Below are 21,213 nucleotides of genomic sequence, written 5' to 3' on the forward strand. Positions count from 1 at the left end.
GGATGGTGTCAATGGGGAGGCTAGTGGTAGTACCCGACACTATTTGACCCAACTATTCGGTGTAGGGCATATTAGGGACGGCACAAGAGGGAGGCTAATGGTAGTACCTCGTGCCCCTTCCAACTCCACCGGATAGGGAGCAAATAGAGTATAGAGCATAGAAAAGTAAAACCAAAAGAAATGAAGATTAGAATGTTCACTAAGTGGTTAAAGGAAGAAATTCAAAAATGAGGAAATGAATGACAAGATAAATGAAAGTATATAAAAAGCTTGTGAAAAGCCAAATAAAGTTTCGATCACTTGAAAACACACCTTTAGGATAAAATCAGTGTAGAATTATATATAAATAGGGAGAGTTTATTTAAAAAGAATAAATTTTGATCCTTGACATGCTTGCTCTTAATGTTTTAATACATGATGTTATGACTTAATGCATATTATGTTTTGCATGTAACATGATGTTATGAATTATGTGTTTTCAATATTCAAATAACAAAGATCTTTCCTAAATATAACTTGTAATGCTTCATGCCTATAAAATTTGATTGAAACATGTTATTACCAACAACAACATCATTTTGTTTTAATGAATATATTTTGAAAAATAAAAGAAAAGAATAATTTGAATTTGCAAATTAGGCAAAATGAATTGATTCTGATTTATCTTTTATCTTGTCTAACATTAGTACATAATGTCCTCCAATTTGTACCAAAATTCAATATGAATTACAAAGATTCTGGATGTGCTCTAATGTTCTTGAAATATGTGTTTTCAATCTTAATAATTTAAGATGAGCTACAATGTAAAAGATGCATATCTCAAATTATAATCCTGAAAGCCTCCTTGAAAATCTTTATGAAATTCAGAATCTGATTTTGTATAAAAGCTTAAACTTAATTTAAAAATGCTCCTATCGTTACATTTTTGTAACTTTCATTATATGCTTCAATGATTGCATCATGCTGGAGAATAATTTACTATGATTCTTAGATAAAAACTACAGCTTAAGAAAAATAGAATTAATTTTGATACCTTGGTTGTCTGCTCCGATACGCATCTGAAACATATCATTTTTTATCTTATAAGTGTACTGAAATTGGTCTAAATGATGTGTTTTTCAATGATCTTGATTGCGAACAAATGGTTCTAAACATATGATGTTATTTTGATATTAAAAAAATTTATGGTGCTTCATATATACATTGTTGGAAAACTATGACTAAGAAATTAATATTTTGAATATACACTCCTGCATAATTAAATGCTTCTATCATTAAAAAAAAAGAAAAGCTATTTTTAAGAAGAGAGTTAATGATCCTAAAGCTTAAAATATTTCAACTCACTTCAATAATTCTTATAGGAAAGAAAATGTAATTACTTTTGAAAGAAATTTGAGCTTCAAAAGAATTATTTTCTGATTAATATTTCCATACATATTCAAAAAAATAAGAGAAAATATAATTTATTCTTGAAAGATTAAAAAGAGTGATTGCTATAAATTTTGAAAAAATTCTGGATCACTCTACATTCTTGATATTATAGAAGAACAAAAAAAAAGTTTGAAAGAAAATACATCTTTTGAGGGGGAGCTTTAAATACTCAATCTCTTTATTGAAAATTATCTTCAAACTCTAAACTCTCAAATGGAATGATTAATTAAGAGGGAGAAAGAAAATTTCAGAGGAAGAGATCATATAGAACTTAATCGTATAAATTCGCATCTAAAGATGAGACAAAAAATACTAAATGTAAAGTGGTATTAAACTTTGTGCCTCATTGAATATCTTTTGAAAGCTGGATTTTCATCTGTACTTAATTGGTAAATCACTTGTTTTGAAAACTAAGTGAAAAGGATTCCATTTGTCTTAGTATTGGAAATTTACTTTGGAATCTACTAATGAGCTCTTATTGGCTTGCACTTTAGTGTTTCAATCATGAGCCAATTCATTTTAATTGATTTTGATGATATGATCTTTAAAGGAGTAAAAGAAAGTCTTTAAGAGAGCTTTCAAAGAACTTTCAAAGCCCTGAATTTTATATATCCTACATTGCATAAATTCATATTTTGGTATCTATGCTCCAATACTTTTATATCATGAAAGAACTTTGAAGTCATTAAGAATTAAGGATTCAACATAATCTTATGTTTTTCGAGTATATAAGTTTTGATCTTTATCTGCTCTTATACTATACTCTAAAAATTAATTAGATTGCTCTCATGTTGCTATATACTTAATATATTAAAAAAAAAAGTATTGAAGTTTCATTCGTGCTTTCTTTGAATATTATTCTTGATACTCCTTGAAATAACTTGAAAAAGATTCCATCTACACTTGATTTCAAAACTATCTTTGGAATCTACATTTAGAGATCACTTCTGGCTTATATCCTAAATATCTCATTCCTAAAGCCAAACACATAGAAATAAGATATGATTTTATTAGGGATCATGTGCAAAATGGAAACATATGTATTGAGCATATATGCACTGAAAAACAATTAGCCGACATATTCACAAAACCCTTGAGTGAAGATAGATTCTGCACGCTAAGGAGAGAATTAGGTATATGTGATCCTTTTTATTGAAGAAATATAAAAGGGAGCCAGTAGTCTCATGATACATTCCTCCAATTTCTAAAAATCCATGAAACATGAGTCAAACTTGTTATCTATAGATTCCTTACTCATGTATCATTGTCCCAGAAAGAATTTATAAGGATTGGAAGCAAGAAAAATTTTTAGAAGCAAAAAGGAAGAGAAAAGAAAAATTCTGCACTTGGGTCAACCCAACCCAGAATAGGGTCGACCCAACGTTGAGTCGACCCAAGAAGTTTCTTGAGTCGACCCAACGTCGGGATCCCACTGTTAAAAGGGGGACCCGTGAGCTATCTAGGGCACTGTTTGCCCTTGTCCTCTTCTGAAAACCCTATTCCCCACTCTCAAATCTTCTCCAATCATCTCCAAACAGTAGATTACTTCAAGATCTTGGAAAAATGGGACCCAAGAGAGTCGTAGCCAAGCGATCCGGGAGAGTCTCATGATCTTGTTTAGAGCCTAGGATATGTATCTAGTTCTCATATGTATTTTGTGTTTATCATGCATCTTTAAACTTTGATTAAGGAACATTGTATCTGCTTTTGTTTTTGGTCTGAATGTATGAAAATGATTCCTATTTTGATCAATGAAGTTTGAAGTTTATCATTTATTGCATTTTTTCCCATGTATCTTTTTGATGATAACAAAAAGGGGGAGAAGTAAAGAAAGAGTACTTTAGGAGAAGCAAAGATCATCTTGGGGGAGAAGTAAAGAAAGAGTATCTTAGGAGAAGTAAAGGGAGAAGTAAAGATATCTTTAGAGTAAATAGAGTAACAAAAAGGGGGAGAAGTAAAGAAAGAGTAATAAGAGGAGAAGTAAAGAAAGAAAGAGAAATAATTTGTAAAACAAATTGAAAATCATATAGGAAAGCATATACATCCAAGGGGGAGCAATTTGCAACAATGAAAATGATCAACTCAAGAATTTATATCAAATTTCAGAATTTGGCACACATAAATTCAGAATTTGGCACGCACCTCTCGCACCCCGATACATAGCCTGAAACTCATATTATCTCAAATTTTTGAAGTTTCATCGCTAATGAATTATAAATGAAAGGGGGAGCAATTCAAAGAGTCAAATTGGCAACATTTAAATGATATAGGGGGAGATTTCACAAGTATATATGAAAAGCTGAAATTCAGCAGTTTAATCCTTTTTATAAACTGATTTTAAAGACAAGTATCAATAGGCTTATACTCTTTATTTTGTAATCATCAAAAAGGGGGAGATTGAGGATGATAGTGTTATTTTGATGATTAACAAGCAATTATCTAGAGCATGCTATAAGTTAAATTGATACTTCATTTATAAGTTCATTACTCTCAGTATATTTGTTTAATTGAAAATGGATAAATGGCCTTGTTCATTTGGATGAATCTAACCTTGAGAATGCAGCAAAGTGTGGTTTGAGTCGACCCATAGGTTGATTGGGTCGACCCCGGCACATCAAGAAGTCATCTGGCACACTCCTGCAAAAATGGCACAAATGAACAGTGAGTTGGGTCGACCCAAGGTAAGCATGAGTCGACCCAACCTCCAAAGAACCTCAAAACACAACAGAAGAATGCTCTCTGGATTTACTGAGAGGGTCGACCCACACAGTGGTTGAGTCGACCCAATCTTGAGTCGACCCAAACCCTGAGAGGGTCGACCCAAAGGCAAGACAGAAAGACAGACAGAAAATGGTTCTCTGGAATTACTGAGAGGGTCGACCCAAGAAGAAGTTGAGTCGACCCAAGTGAACTTTGAGTCGACCCAAAGAATGGTTGGGTCGACCCATGGGAAGGAAGGCTGAAATTGAGGTTTCTGTGGTTTCTGAGAGGGTCGACCCAAGGAATGTTTGAGTCGACCCAAGTGAAGGTTGGGTCGACCCAAGGACAGGTTGAGCCGACCCAAACACAGGCTGAACATAACGGCTAGTTGTGCAGAAATGCTTTTTGGACTCCCAACGGCTATAAACGGCTAGTTTCTTCAATCCAACGGTCAGAAAGGACTATTTGAAGATTGGAGAAGTATTTAAGAGGGAGTATTCATCAGAGGAAGCAAACTTTTGGAAAAATACATCAAGTGCATTCAAGAGAGAACCCTAGCAAGGCAAGCTTCATCCAAGTGCTTCATTCAAGAATCAAAGAAAGGGATTGAGCAGTTTCAAAGAGGCATCAAGAGCTCCATCCTCCCTTGAAGAGTGAAGCATCCTTGACAAAGAAGAGCAAAGCCACTTCAAAGCGATAAATACTTTCTAACTCTTCTTTGTAGTTTATATTGTTTCATATGCTCATTTAGGAGTTTGAATCTTTTCTTTTTGTTTGTCAAACACTTTGTAAAGGTTCGTTGGTTAGCCCGCAAAACCAACAAAGGTTTTTGGTGAACCCGGAAAACCAAAGTGTAAAGGTTCGTTGGTGAGCCCGCAAAACCAACAAAGGTTTTTGGTGAACCCGGAAAACCAAAGTGTATAGGTTCGTTGGTGAGCCCGTAAAACCAACAAAGGTCTTTGGATTGTGAGCCCGAAAAACAATCCAACTGTAATCCGCGGGATTATAGTGAATTCCCAAGGGGACGCTTGGGGAGTGGACGTAGGTGCTAAGGAGAGCACCGAACCACTATATATTGTTGTGTTTGTGTTGTGCTTGTGCTTACGTTTATTCTTGCATCATCTTCTATCTTTGCACTAGTTTAAATCATTCAAATAGTTTAAGAAAGCATCCACCGCACTTAATTAAGAAAACGTTTAAAGCACCAAAATTTAGAAGAAACCAATTCACCCCCCCTCTTGGCTTGTCACCTTGGGCAACAAGAAGCATCGCCACTCGACCTGATTTTAGATATTGGTATGTATGTTGTACTTTAAATGTATGTAATTGATCGTATTATTTTATAATTTTTACCTCACTACTTGATTTGAGGATACTTCATGTTGCTCCTTGTAGCATGCATCATTTAGAACAATACGATGCATCATTTAGATTAAATCGAAATCATAGAAACATCAAAAAATATTAAAAAAATATCAAGTTGGACTTAAAATCATTGAAAAACTTCAAAAAGAGTGATTACCAATTAAATCAACTTGACATACTACAAAAAAATTGGGCATGCCGATTGGATCCGACATGACCTACGGTACCGTGTGTCGGTATGGGACCGACCATCCGCCGACCATTACGGGTCCCAGTACTGGTTCGGCGGACCTTGGTTCGAATCTTGTAGGATAGCATCGTCCCAGCTTTTCCACAAAATGGGGCACGCCATAGCCCGACACTTGGAGCCGAGGTTTTAAAATCCAATACTAAAGTTGCTACCAATTTTCTGGCTAGAAGATACGGTACCAGTCCATCCATGAGGCCTTGTACCATTCTTGTACCAGGATGCCCAAAAATGATTTTTTAAAAAATAGTTTTCAGGTTTTTTCGGTTTCTATGCATGATAAGGGTATTGAGATGATTTTATTTTGTATTTTTAGTGGCTTTTTAATTGATATGTGATACCAAAGTGTCGATATAACGACACTTAATGATCAATAAAGTAGAAATATTTATACGTGAATGATGAAAAATACAATATAATATTGTAAAAAATGGAAGTGTATAATAACTCGCTCATGACTTTAGTCCCATGTAGAGCATCGATGGCTCCCATATATATCCAAAACTTACTTGTAATCTGGATCTTGGATGTTATACCAACCTGGATATTGTTCACATCCCTAGTAGTCATAAGATGTATGATAACGACCTGTGCGTGGACATGTATTTATATCTGGTACACCATCCCTACTTAGTACGGGAGGAAGTAACACCATATTTTAATCCCTGGCTATATCCATATCCACAGGAGGGGTAATGCGCTGAGCCGGATCCCATAGGTTATGATGGGTGGAAGAAATTAAATATGAATAGAGCTTAATGTCCACTCTAATAACCCAATGCACAAGGAGATCTGCCTCCAGCATATGACAAGATCTGTTGTCCACTAGCTATCTGATGCACATTGTAACTGTCACTAATGTCTACTACCTTCAATCTATGTAACAGGTCTCATAGCAACGCTGATCTCCTTTCATTTGCCATCGAATTTTTCCATCAACTCAGCCTCTAATGTGCCAGGTGCTCATATAATCCTCCTATTCCTGAACATAGTTCATACAACTACGACTCCAGCCTCTTCTTCTATAGGATAGTGTCTCCCTGCTAGATCTAGCTTTTGTCTAAGCCTATGGAAGAGGCTTTGGTCTCGCTATCACTTTGCCATTCTTCTTTCATGCATGTGTGTAACTATTTTGCCATTGAATGGACTAAACCCTTTAAAATAACCACCACCACCACATCTAGACTGGCCACCCTACCCACCCTAGCCTCCAGATCATCACTTGAACTGTCATTATTATTATCATCAATGTTATTGCAAGAAGACCTATGGAAGCCAGGATCTAATGGCTTTGGTCTCGCTATCATTTTCCAGACTAGTATGTTCTTGGTTGCCTGAACCAGATCAATGACTAGCGCTTTCCCCTTAGACTTGCAATTCTTACCACCCTTACTAGCCTTGGAGGCCCATGCACTGTACTGTGATCCAAACATCTGGCAATCGAATCGTTGATCAAAATCCTTAGACTCCTCAAGCCGATGGCCTACTCATAAAGTTCCTCTTCTTTAATTTTCATTATGTGTCCTCTTCTTCTTCCTCTTGTTTCTTAACGTCAATGTCGTATCCAACTCATGCTGAGCACTAACTGTTCACTGTTCCTTTCTTCATCTTCTTTAAGTTGGATGTTTGTTTCTTTCCTCTAGATTATAAAAAAGTGATAATTTCTAATGACTATTAATATAGGAAAGTTCCTTGATTAATTCAGTTTCTAATGAAGCAATCAAGCTATATAACCAGTTAAATAGAGTAAACAGCATCCAAGCTGTTTAGGTAAAAATATTAAATCAAGGCTGTTTACATAGCTATATATGTTATCAATTTAAAATAGTCCGAGTAGGCCAGGTAATTTATGAATTCAATTTTATATCAATTTTGTGCATAAAGGTTGTCTATGCCTAAAGATAAATTTCTCTAACCTTTTTTATGTTTATTTAACCACATGAATCCACTTTAAGGAAGGCAGGCGGTTTTATGACCACTCATCCATTTTGACAATCTTTAGGAGAGTAAGATTCTGTAATTGAAGTGAATATTAGACTAGTAAGAAAAGGCTGATTTTCTAGCATAAGCCATGCATCCACACTTGCTTAAGAAGCAAAGAAGCTGAGTTGGACATGACTAAGAAGTTGGCTTTATGTGGCTTAAACTCTGCAAAGGCTGTATCAGATATTGGTAAATTATGCTTACAAGTGCTGGCTTATGTCAGCTTGTTCCAGCCAGCGCATGCTGTGTAGAGATAAAACTAGAATGCAGCACTAGGTTAGCATGGGATCAAGGTTTTAAGTCCTAATGGAACGGGGGGGCAACCCGACCGTCCCGTCCCGTCCCGTTTCTGTGAGAAAATGGGACCAAGACAGGGTTGAACTTTGAAAACCATCCAAACCGTCCTACCTTGTTCCTATTAGAAAATGGGATTGGGACTCCAAAACCCATCCATGCGGTGAGAGAAGAAGAAATAGGAAAGAAAAGAAGGAAAGGTGAGGAAAAGGAAAAAGTGAAAGAAAAGAAGAAGAAGAAAAAAGAAAGAAAGGAAAGGAGAACAAAAAGGAAAAAAGAAATAAAGGGATAATAAAAAAAAGAAAAAGGAAAGGCAAAAAAGGAATGTACAACAAAAAGAAAGGAAAGTAAGAAGAAAAAAGAAAAAAATAAAGAAATGAAGGAAAGAAGGGGAGAAAGACGGACAATAGGACGGTCATCCCATTCTATGGAAAAACTAAGACGAGGCGGGATAGCAAGGCATCCATTCTATGGAAAAACCGGAACACCCCCGTCCCAAGGGATTTAAAACCTTGCATGGGGCACCATATGAGCTGTTCATTATTAAGCAATGTTGGACCACATTGACAAATGCCAATCCGACACAAGTTGATATAGCTACATATAACTCAGAATCAAGCCAAAAGGGCTCTTAAGTCTCTCCCTCTGTGGTTTTGGCATGACAAGTGTTGGCACAGCATGACGACACACATTCTAGTGATACTTAAAATCCTTGGCGGGTACCTAGCAGTTGATGCTAAAAGAAATTAAAAAATCAGAAAATAGATAGTAAAGAGAAAATTAGAAACATATCATTAGAATTTCAAAACGTAAGAAAGATTATGTATAAACTTTTGACCTATCTGAGATGGAGAGGAAGCAAAGGAAGGAGAAAAGTGAAACAAAAATCACATTTCAAAGATCTGCAGTTTATCATCCTAGTCCAAGAGTCCCTCCCCACAACCCTGGCTGCCTTCTCTTAAACTTCCATAGTTAACAAAATTAGCTTGTGTGGTGTGGTGATGAGTGTGGGAATATATGATCAACGAGAAAGTATAAAGAAGGCATGAGAGGGTGAAAAGGTGGAAGATAACCATCAATTGTTTTACTGGCCAAAGCGTGAAAAAAAAAGGTGAACAACTATAAAAACAAACAATTAAGAGCTAAGCATCTACTTAGAAGTTAGAAGAACTTCAAACATGTGAGAACTGAGAAGAAGCCAACAAAAACTTTAATGATTGAGAAGGAATAACCATAGAGCAGCTATGTGAATGGCTTACAGAAAAGGAATGGAAAAATAAAAAAGGTTAAAAGGAGCTTAATGAGAGAGAAAACTTCAAAGCATTTGATTGGAAGCACAAAGAAGCAGCATGAAAGTGATGTTACATAAGCCTAGAGGGTTTTGATCCTGAAAGAAAGAAGCTGATGGAAATAGTATGATGCTGATACAGAGGTCTCATTTGAAAAAAGGAAGATATTAAAAAGGAACATATTTTCCAAGGGAAACTGTACTTGGCATGTTGTCTGTTATCGTATATGTTACGATATTGTTATCCTCTAAGTATATAATAACAGTATAATATCTTACATATATATAATAGTACAATATCATAAATAGTATGATTATTAATATATCATAACATAGAATACAATATATCACTCTTTATCTTAAAACAAGATATATTTATGTGGCTATCATAAAACTGATTTATAGCATCATAATATTACTAAAGATGGAAGAAAGGAGAAGGGAGAACTGGGAATAAAGTAGGATCCATAACGTGGTCAAGAAGAGCAGCTTAGAATAGTCATTCCTGAATTAATGACATTTTAGCCAAAATAGTTGTTCTCCTCTCATTCCCACCTGTTAAAAGCTATTTATTAGGAAAAAGGCATGTTCCAAGCCTATTGCAGCCTTAATGCAGGTTATGAACCAGCACATGAACACATATAATATGAACAGGCACATTGATCCAATTGGAGAGAAGAAAGAAATTTTTTCAACTCACTCAACTCAAATCTCTCATAATTGAAAAATAAAGAATATTAAAAAATTTTGAAAGTGGGATTCCAAACCCTTTACTTCCATTCAAGATGAATAAAACTATTATACAAGTCCTCTATTTATTGTAGTGAGTTCTGCCCTGACAAAATCCGAGATGCATACCTCTTCTAGTACAAAGCAGTTAGGATTTTTCTAAAATAGTAAGTGACTAGTAGGAACAATCATGCAAAGATAAAATCTTCCTAGACCTAGACCTCGACTTATGCACCAACTTTGTCTTCTGTCGTGTCGCCTAATTCCTCCCAAATTGGAAAATCCAAGAAGTCTAGAAACATGAGAAAAATCATTTGCCCAAATGTTTTGGATGCCTCACAAAATGGGGTCGTCTAGAGCCCAACAGGCCCAACAGTGGTTTGCCGCATTGTAGATTTTGAAAAGGTGCCCAATATTTTTTACAAAAACACACCCCAAGTAACCAGCATGTTTTGTTGAACAAATTGGCCGCAAATGTGGCAGATCTCACTCACGGATCCTATAAAACAAGTGGTCAAGGGGCCCACAAAGGGTTTGGTGATCCTCTCAGCTACACATGCTAATATATAACATGTAATCTTATGAGATATTTACATAACCAAAGACTATCTGTAAGCAATATCTCTGGCATTATTAATCTGCACCTTAGTTCAAACTCTCCAAACAATGAAATATTGTACATAGATGATTCTCCCTATTTATATGATGCATGCATAATGTTTCGTTCCCATGTTATAACGATAATGTTGTCTCTTATGTGATTTCTATAGTTTAGCGATAATAATTTCTAACCACTAAATTTTGCTTTATAAGAACAAAGAAAGCAATATATGAAAAGATGTGACAACATTGAAATATAAAAATTTAATGTTTCAAGAAAGAATATATTTTGAGAAAGTGTTGTATATATCATAAAGACGAAAATAACATCATTCAATTTCCATACCTTTCTAGCACTCTCCCATTGTTCGCCTTTGAGGGAAATTGGCGCACCAAGAAGAACAACCTTTTGTACAAGTCCCTCTACCAAATTGGTAGTCCATTAGGTTTGTTGATTAACTCATAAAGAGAGGTACAATAAACAATAAAAAACAGCTTAAATTACCATTATCTACTGATTTAGCCAAATGTTCTAAACATTTAAAGATAACTCGTGCTCCTAGAGAAAAGCCAACAAGGGTCACCGGCCTGGTAGATTCAAAGCAGCACCAAAGAGTTAATCAGTATGTCTGACTTAGATAACAGTTGAACAAATAATGATTCTTATTTATAACATTCCTGTTTCCCTGCAACCCCTTCAACAATGCTTCAGCAAGAAGCTTTCCTGCTTTATCTGATCTGCATAATACCAAGTAAAGTTAAAGGAAGCTGTCAATCAGTTGCTTATTAATGAAGCACTAGACACACAACTACAGATAATATTGCTATGTTTCTAAAAGTAGCACCTATCAATCGCGATCGACCATTTGCTATCTATGAAATCAGTAGCTGAAAGTAATGTAGTTGGCCAGGCTAATGCAGAAACAAGTGTGCTTAAGACAGTCATCATGGCACCTTGTTTCACCAATTCTGTTGTCATTTCTACAGCAGCAACCCATTGTGTGAAAGAAATGCTTGTGGCAGCATAGCAAATCTGCCGTACAACTAAAAATGGTCCAGCATATTACTTGTTGTAAGCCAATTTTGGATTGCAGTACTCACTGCAATTAAATGCTTTGACTCCCACTGAAGAGCATACCTAAAGATTCAAAAAAGGCACATTTAAAAGCAAATTCCGACTAGGCAAAGCAACAATAGAGCATATATACAAATTTTCTGCATGCGAAGAGTTCAAAACACATTCCAAGGAAAAATCGTAAAAAAACAAAGATACATATATCACACAATGATACTTATCAATTCGATAAAATCACTACTAATAACTAGACAAAACAGTGAAGCTTTCTTTTGTGAAATCTAACTACAAAATAGTAATGATGAACACACTCCACAATAATATACATACATATGTACGTATAGACATACAAACACACGTGTGTGTGTGTATGTGTGTGTGTGTGTGTGTGTAAGGAAAGGTTTCACTAGACATAGAAAGTTCTTGCACAACTTGTTCACATAAAATGCTAGTGCATTTGGAGTATGTGATAGTTATATCTACAATAGAGTTGGCTTGCAAGTATGAAGCTTGGCAGAGAAACTACATCCAATTTTTAAATTATTCCATATTTTCTTTGCAAACAAAAATCATCATAACATATTGGTAGTGTATCTAACCAACAAGGAAAAATTAAAATTTATTCATATTTTCAAGCATTATATGTTTGATATATTGAACATTAGTTTTCTGGTATTCTGTAGCAACTCCATAGATGAATTCTATGTACTGGGTCTACATTCATGCAGCCCTTGTGCAGTGCCTTGCACAGCATAAGCAAGTATGGAATTATGAACATTTAAATCCAGTACAATACTTGCTCATGTTATCTGGTAGCATAGAGAAAAATCATAGTAACTCTAGGTTTATAGAGTAATTCTTGAAGATGAACAAAAAAAATACATGATGATTCTCTTTCTGTTGTCATGAGATGGGGACTCGCCTAATGGTCTATTCAACATTTGGCAGCTGTTTAAGACTTGACAGCCTGTGGATGAATCACAAGAGCCAATCCTTCTATTCAAAACTTAGAATCAACAATAAAAAATAGATGTTTCTTTCAAAAGGAGAAAAACGAACAATGTAAATTTTTACAGACATGCACCTGTCTTCAATGCTGGCTTCAACAGAACTCCAACTCATATCCTTCTCCCCTCTACTTTATTTGCTCAATGAGTAACTGTACATAATTATTCTCCCTCCTCTGATGCAGTTAGATGCATCAACTATTATCTCTTGCTAGATTCTTTGCCTTCTTTACCGACAAGCCGACTGGTGACTAGTACAGTATGGTACCTGTCCGTACTATATCGAACCACAGCATACTGGAACTATGGGGAGGGAGAGGGAGAGAGTCAGAAAGGAAGAAGGAGAGGAAGGGAGAGGGAGATAGGGAGACCGGAGCCCAAAGATCGTTGAAATCACCTATGTTCTGGACCTGGTCAATGAACTGCCCCCATAGTCAACCTCTTCCCCTCTCCCTTGCCAGATTCTGTCCTGGATCTCCATCCTGACTACTGGACTGGTGCCTCATTGGTGAGAAATGCCAGTATGCACATGTGATGCAGAGGAGGACTGGATCTAGGATGTCGAATGAGAAGGTGATCAAGAGCTGGGATGTTTGGAGTAGGGTTTCGATCAGCACAGGTGGAGCATGAGTAGGGTTTCGAATGCAGGCGGGAACATGAGTAGGGTTTCAAAGCATCCTAGGAACACAATCCTTTTATTTGCTGAACCGAAGCATTGAGCTGTCGGTTTCCGACTGGTCCGGTTTGATATGCCCGAACCAGCCGGTTTGGCACGGTTCGACCAACTAGATGGATATAGATGAACAACTACTAATGTATATGAATATGTAAAATTGTTTTAATTCTAAGTCTAAAGAATATTCCTTCTCTAATACATATCAAAGAATTCTTGCCATTTTTAATGAATGTTTAATTTACGTGGTTATAGTTACTATCTTATGGAAAAAATATTCATTGTTTAACTGTAGTATTCAGAATCTCAGATATTCGCAACCCTGTTTTGGGAAAGTTTCTGTTATTTTGCTATATTAGGCCCTTTTTCAATTGTTATACATTTGTCTTTGCACACAAATTCCATCCCTAAGGTCCACTACTTTGCAAATTCACAAAATCCGCTAGGGGAATTGCATCACTAGCATGTAGAGGTTTCCTTTGCAGAACATCCTTGTTTCACCCTTTTAGCCTCTAAGGTTTGTAGTTCCACTAGTCATTTTATAGGACCCACTTCCTCCCAATCCATAGCAAGAATTTGAGTACCACCTATACTGGCCCGTGTTGCCTGGTATGTATCATACTGGCTCCGGAGCAATACAAGGTATTAATGACTCCCAAAGCTTAAGCCAATAGGAAACTGGTCGACAATGTATGTCAGGGCTAAGGTTCCCCATCACATGCAACCCAGACCATGCACGTAGAGAGAACAATGAGTGAAATGAATCAAGATAACAACCATAATTACCGGAATTATACAAGAGCATAACCAAGTTAATTAAATCAATAATTTTGGAGGGGATTTGAACTTGTGACCTCCAACAAAATCTGAGCTCTAACCATGTTAACTAACTGCTTGAGCCCACACACTTAAGCTGATAAGAAATGGATCAACAATGTATGTAAGGCATAACACAGGACCACACAACTCAAATCACACCGGGGCAAAGTAGTTCCAAATCAAGCAGATACTGATTGATACCTTGCAGAAACCCCTTTAAATCCTTCTTTTCTTCCTTTTTTTGTGTTTTACCTCACCTGAAGGTAGGAGAAAGGTTTTTCAAGCAACAACAAGAACTCAGAGTGAAGCATCTATGTTGACTGATGTAGCATTATTATGACTCAAGAATAGAAAATAAATTTAAGGACACAAGTGATGACTCTTATTATGACTCAAGAAAGTTGATTGCCTAACTAGACCTTTTAACAAAATAAAGAGACGAATAAAAAGGAAAGAATCACAAAGTTTGGATCCCCATGGAACTTCCTATATCAAGATACCTAAAACTTTCCAAATTAAATTCCAATGTCTATAAAACTTTCCTCCTTTCATTTTATATAATCATTTAAACACTGAAATACAAGACAAGGAAAAAGAAATCAAATTAAATCTGAAAATTAGTTGTGTCAAGGGTGCAGTAATAGGCCCTAGTCATGTTGGTTGGCACATGGTGTCGATACAGTATGTGTTAAAAGTAGTTACCAAATTGAGAGCTCGCAATAAGATGTCACATCAAGAATTTTCAAATCTTTCTCCGAGGAAGTCACCGTTGCTTTCAACATGAGGTGGCTACCACTACTAGCTACATAATATTCTTGATTTCAGGGAGAAGTATAGAGAAATGTAGAAATATGATATACCTACGAAATTCCCCAAATATATGCATGAATATGACAAGCATGATCACTCATATGATACAAAAACAACGCATGAAGAACATAGGTCTGCAACGAAGTAGACCATGCAATGCATATGATGCACAAATGCAGACATCCAATACCTTTTGGTCTTGCTCCAATTTATATATGACAAAGTATATTGACGTATATTATTTAGATTAGGACAAATTTGAATTGTATCTGACGTATATTCTTAGAATTAATTTTAGTTATCAATTTTCTGAAATTTTATTTTAGTTTTATTTATTTTTAGTTCGTAGTAGGTTACTTAAATCAAAATCTGAGATTAGAAGAATGTTACTGTAGTGGTATTGTTCAAGCTACAGTGACTCTAAACAGTAACTATATTTTATGGGGGGTACTTTAGGGAGATGAGAAGTCCTTAGGGTTTTCTTTTACATTAAATATGAGAGTTATGTAATGAGAATTTATAAGATGAAGAAAATATTAGCTTTTATTTCCCTCTCCTATGGTGTGATGTTGTAGCACAAGTGTGAGACTTGCAACCCTAGGTATGATTCTTCGGTCCCGGAGTGAGTCCAGTTTATCCCTTTTGTGTTTTGATTATGCAACTCCCTTTTCTTCTTTACTTGATTTTGCACCTGTTTCTCTTGTTCTTCTCTCTTATCGATCTTTCTTCCAAGTTTCACTTCTTGTAGGCTTTTCCCTTAGTCACATACATATCAAATTTTTGCTAGAAAATCCATAAGTCGGTTGATGCTTTCGATCTGGTGTACGATGCTACGTACATCCTCAGATTGATGGAGGAGGTGATTGATTATATAGGAGAGAAAAATGTCGTGAGGTCATCACTAATAATGGGCCATAATATAAGGCCGCCGGAGAGATCTTGATGGAGCAGCGGCCACATATTTTCTAGATCTCATGTACTGTACATTGTATCAACCACATATGGATGGACATTGCGAAGATTCATAGGGTGTAGCAGACCATCACTAGATAATTTATAACCAAACATAGGTCCTATCACTGATGAGGAAGTATGCAAAGGGAGAGATCTGAAAACCGAGTGAGACACGATTTGCTACTAACTATATTGCACTTGATAGCCTTCTTGAGAGGAAAGCAGCCCTATGTTAGATGTTTATCATGTCGAGTGGCAACAAACCAGATTTGCCAAGGTCGGCACAAAGGAGAGCATTGTGGGAGATTTGGTGATGAGGCAGACATTCTAGCAGCGGACCAAGAAGATAGTGAATGCTATCAAGTCATTGTACAAAGTGCTTCGGGCCGTGACAGCCAAAGGTATCGCTAGATAGGCTTCTTGTATCATATGATGGAGAGAGAAAAGAATCAGATTAGGGAGGCAGATTTTTTTCAATGCATGCCCAGATGTACATCGACATCATTAAGCGGCGGTGGGACTACTAGATGGGTAGGAACTTGCATCTAGCAGGTAAGCAAAAATATTGAGTATTAGACTACTACTATACTTGTACAATTTTACTAAAACAATTATGAACTCTATCTGCAGCTTCTACCAGAACCCGAGGTTCTAGTACACTACACTTGAAATCAATATAGATGATAAACTTTTGGACGCACTATGTAATGTGATTTATAAGATGGACTCTGATTCAGAAGTCGCGGCCCTATGTCTAGAACAAGGTCGGAGAAACCAGTACCGGACACTGTACCGATTTTCGGCGGGCTGACTTGGTACGGCCCGTGCCAGGGCTGTATTGAGAAAGGGACCGTGGGAGAGAGAAAAAGAAAGAGAGCAAGCAGGGGAGGTAGGGCCGGAGAACAGCCGCGGAGGCCGGTGGAGGCCAGCGGAGGCCGCAGCAAGCGAGGCCGCAGCCGATTTCTCTATTTCGAACGAAACAGGGGTCCGATGACGGCTACAAATTTTCGTATATTTTAAGTGAAGTCGACAAATCTCTTGTCGAATTTTCATAAATCGCAAATCTTTTTAAGGCCACGGCCGGACCCTATTTCGTTCGAAATAGGGGCAAGCATCACGGCCTCACTTCCCCCGGCCGAGGCAGGCCTCCGACGGCCTCCACCGACACTCCGCGGTGTCCCGCTCTCTCTCTCCCTCCCTCCCTCCCCTGCTAGCTCTCTTTCCTTCTCCTCTGGCCCGGGCAGCGGGTTCTGTTTCCGTTGCCGGAACCATACCGGTGAGCCACCGATAAGGCTTAGAACGGCGGGAACCGTCCAGTTCGGGACGATTTCGCCGACCCTGGTCTAGAAGAGGTAAGTTAACTTAAGTAACATACGTAAGTTAACTTATGTCTTCAAGGATTAATATATTATAACAGTTTTTTTCACAAACAAAAATATTTAGAGAGGTCACTGACAACTTTGGAGTCTTGGCAGCTGTTAAAAGAAAAGTATGAATCTATGTATATTACGATAACTATTACCTGATGTTAGATAGTTACTAACATGATACTATCTTATATATAATTTTCTTCGATGTTTTTACAATTAAATGATAGATTTATTTTGTTTTTTCTGCAAAAAATCTTAAGCAGCAAGCTATCTGGATCCTATCCCAGACGATCTTCTCGAGTGGCTATGACACAACTGGACCACTTTCACCCTCATCCACAGCAAGTAGAAGAACCGTTTGACAGAAGTGCCTCAACGACCTTGTATATATTCACTACAATCTCAAATTAAGACTAAAGTGTATTCAAAAGAAAATGAAACTAAAGTACATAGATTCAATCCATAATGCTTTCATTAACGATGAGGATGATCCTATAATCAGATGGATTGTGGGCCAGCAGCAGGAGCCGAAGCTTGATGAGCTAAGATCGCCTCCACAACCGGCTAAATTCATAGCCAGCAAGGCTAGGATTGATGCAAGGCAATAGGCAGATTGCAACAATCCACGCATCATTCCAGCTTGTCAACCACAGCCACAGCCACAGGGGTCATTAGAGAGCCGATCACATGATTCCTTGTCCGAGACATCCTCTTAGAGATATGATTGATAGTTGCTTAGATGAGGCCACCATGCTACCTGGTCGACTTGGGCAGAAAAGTGACATCCATCCTCCCAACGTAGCCAGGTAAAGAAGGGCACAAAAGATAAGCAAGCAGCTGCTCAACACAAAAAAAAAAAGGCAGTTGCAGCCTTGATAGAGAGTATGGAAGGTTGGTTCACTCAGGTTCAAAGATCTGAAACAGCAGCAATGACAGTTCTAGTGGTTATGGATGTACTAGCCAGGAAGGGAGTGCAGGACATGAGACTACCGTTTATAATATAGTCGTAAGGTAGTCTTCGATTCACCAGTGAGTTCCAGTTTACGCATGCTACACAGGATAGGGATCACGGTGCACGATTTAGTAAAACCCGCAAGGATACGATTGCATACAGGCAACGGGCTTCTCGAGGTCATTCAGGAGGACACAATACAGTTGCAGATGATCTCAACGTAGAGTAGGATCCATAGACGTATCAGATTTCGAGTCGTATATTGGATCCTGTTATCCGCGGCTGCAAGCAGCCTTTGACACATGGATAAGAATATAAATATGGTGTGTCGGATGTCGGTCAGATATGTGTGAGCTGGGTTTCCATATTTAGATAGATTCTATAGTCATCCAATTGCTAACAATCAGGTGCATATTACGTTATAATAGCTGTTGTACATATTGTGTATAGGTTTTCATATTTAGACAGATTCCGTAGCTGTCTGATTGCTAACAATCAGGTGTGTATTGATCGATATTTTTCTATTTATGAGAAACAACTCTCACAAGTGGGGGCATTCGATGCAATCTTGATAATGGTATCAGAGATATACCTCTAAACCTTCCTATTCATCGAGTCTAAGGATTTTTGGTTTTCTCGATTTTCTCTAGGTGTTTAGCCCTTGGTGTTCTGGGCTCTCAGCCTCTTGTTCTCTTCTTGGTTTTCTTGGCAGCAACTCTCTTGGTTGAAAGTTTTTCATCATGTCTATGGAGAAGACTGATAATTTGTGTCAAATTCACGGGCAAAAAATTACTCTACATGGAAATTTCAATTCCAAATGTTCCTCAAAGGCAAGGAACTATGGGGCCATGTTGATGGGTCAGACGAGACACCTTCTGAACCAACAAAGCTCTCTCAATGGGAGACCAAAGATGCTCGAATTATAACCTGGATTCTGGGGTCAGTTGAACCGCACATTGTTCTTAACTTGCATCCTCATTGCACGGCTAAGGCAATGTGGGATTATTTGAAGTGGGTCTACAATCAAGACAATAATGCTAGGAGGTTTCAATTGGAGTTGGAAATCACAAATTATACTCAAGGGAATCTCTCCATACAGGATTACACTCGGGTTTCTTGAATTTGTTGACCGAATACTCACACATAGTATATGCTAAGTACCTACAGAAGCTCTCTCTGCCATTCAGCAGATGTGATCAATTTCTGATGAAACTTCAACCTGAGTTTGAAGTCACTAGGTCTTCTTTACTGAACTGAGACCCTCTTCCTTCTCTGGATTTCTGTTTGGGAGTACTACTTTGTGAAGAACAGAGGACCCATACTCGGGCTGTTTTGGAACAGGAAAAGGTGCCTTCCAATACTGTCAATGTTGCTTATGCAGCACAAGGCAAGGGAAAGACACGGGATATGCGAAAGGTAGTGTTATAGCTGCAAGGAATATGAACATATTGCTATCAATTGTGGCAAGAAGTTCTGCAATTATTGTAGGCAACCTAGGCACATCATTAAGGAATGTCCTTCTCATCCTCAGAATCGTCAAGCAAATGCTTTTCAAGCTGCGGTTGGTTCCTCTTCCTCGAATGGTCAGTGTTCAACTGGTCCTACAAACCTATCATCTGTGGCTGCCCTAGCATTGTCCACAACTATTTCTTCAGTTGCTGCACCAGCTGTTTTCACCCCTGAAATGGTACAGCAGATGATTGTTTCTGCCTCTCAGCCTTAGGGCTTCAAGGTAATCGAAATACACCATCTCAGCCTTGGTTTGTTGATTCTAGAGCATCAAAACATATGACAAGTTCACCTACCATGCTTAGCAATGTTCGTCAGTATAATGGTTCATCACATATTCAGATTGCTAATCGAAGTAATCTACCTATTACTGTTGTTGGAGATATTTATTCATTTTTCAAAGATGTTTTTGTATCTCCTAGACTTTCTACAAGTCTTATTTCTGTTGGTCAATTGGTTGATAACAATTGTGATGTCCATTTTTCCGTGATGGTTGTCTTGTGCAGGATCAGGTGTCGAGGATGCTAATCATGAAAGGGCCTAAAGTTGGAAGACTCTTTCTGCTGCACTTTCCTATTCCTTCTGCTGTCTCATTTCCTGGTTTATTGTCTCTTGCTTGTACTACTATTAAAAATAAGAGTAAAGTGTGGCATAAACGTTTAGGCCACCCTAACTCTCAAGTCTTGTCTCATTTGTTGAATTCTGGTTTCTTGGAAAATAACAATCAATTTTCTTCTCATGCCATTAAGTTTGATTGTTTTACATGCAAGTTAGGGAAGAGCAAAACTCTTCCTTTTCCAACTCATGGTAGTCGTGCAGAAAAATGTTTTGACATTATTCATAGCGATGTCTGGAGTATTACACCAATTATCTCTCATGCTCACTATAAGTACTTTGTGACATTCATAGATGATTATAGTCAGTTTACTTGGGTGTACTTTCTTCGTTCCAAATCTGAGGTCTTGGCTATGTTTAAGATCTTTCTGGCTTATGTTGAGATTCGGTTTTCTACTTGTATTAAGGTGTTAAGATCTGATTCTGGTGGAGAATATATGTCTATGAGTTTCATGCATTCCTGCATCAGACAGGGATTGTATCTCAACGTTCTTGTTCATATACACCTCAGAAAACGGCGTGGTTGAACGGAAAAATCGCCATCTTTTGGATGTTGTTAGGACATTATTGCTTGAATCTTCTGTTCCACCTAAATTTTGGGTTAAGGCATTATCTACTACAGTTTATTTAAGTAATAGGCTGCCTTCTCAAGTTTTGCATCTAGATTCTCTGTATTATCGCCTTTATCAACACCATCCTAGTTTTCATGACCTTCACACTTTTCGTTGTGTTTGTTTTGTTCATTTGCCTTCCGATGAACGTCATAAACTTTCTGCTCAGTCTGTTAAGTGC

General features: G+C 37.4%; 1 protein-coding gene across 2 annotated transcripts in view; it reads right to left on the reverse strand.

The window, feature by feature from the left end:
- LOC113461204 (transmembrane and coiled-coil domain-containing protein 4-like) overlaps positions 1-21,213 on the reverse strand; it is an 81,324-nt gene that overhangs the window by 13,232 nt on the left and 46,879 nt on the right. For both annotated transcript variants that reach the window (XR_005508244.1, XM_039118808.1), the window contains exons 9-13: positions 11,705-11,775; positions 11,483-11,618; positions 11,316-11,375; positions 11,143-11,225; positions 10,984-11,060 (exon numbers count right to left, since the gene is read on the reverse strand). Coding sequence is in view for 1 of the 2 variants with exons in the window: in XM_039118808.1 (XP_038974736.1) it covers positions 10,984-11,060; positions 11,143-11,225; positions 11,316-11,375; positions 11,483-11,618; positions 11,705-11,775 (427 nt within the window). In the remaining variant the exon portion in view is untranslated. The remainder of the gene's footprint in view (positions 1-10,983; positions 11,061-11,142; positions 11,226-11,315; positions 11,376-11,482; positions 11,619-11,704; positions 11,776-21,213) is intronic.

This window comes from Phoenix dactylifera, unplaced genomic scaffold, assembly GCF_009389715.1.
Source record: "Phoenix dactylifera cultivar Barhee BC4 unplaced genomic scaffold, palm_55x_up_171113_PBpolish2nd_filt_p 000416F, whole genome shotgun sequence".
NCBI lineage: Eukaryota > Viridiplantae > Streptophyta > Magnoliopsida > Arecales > Arecaceae > Phoenix > Phoenix dactylifera.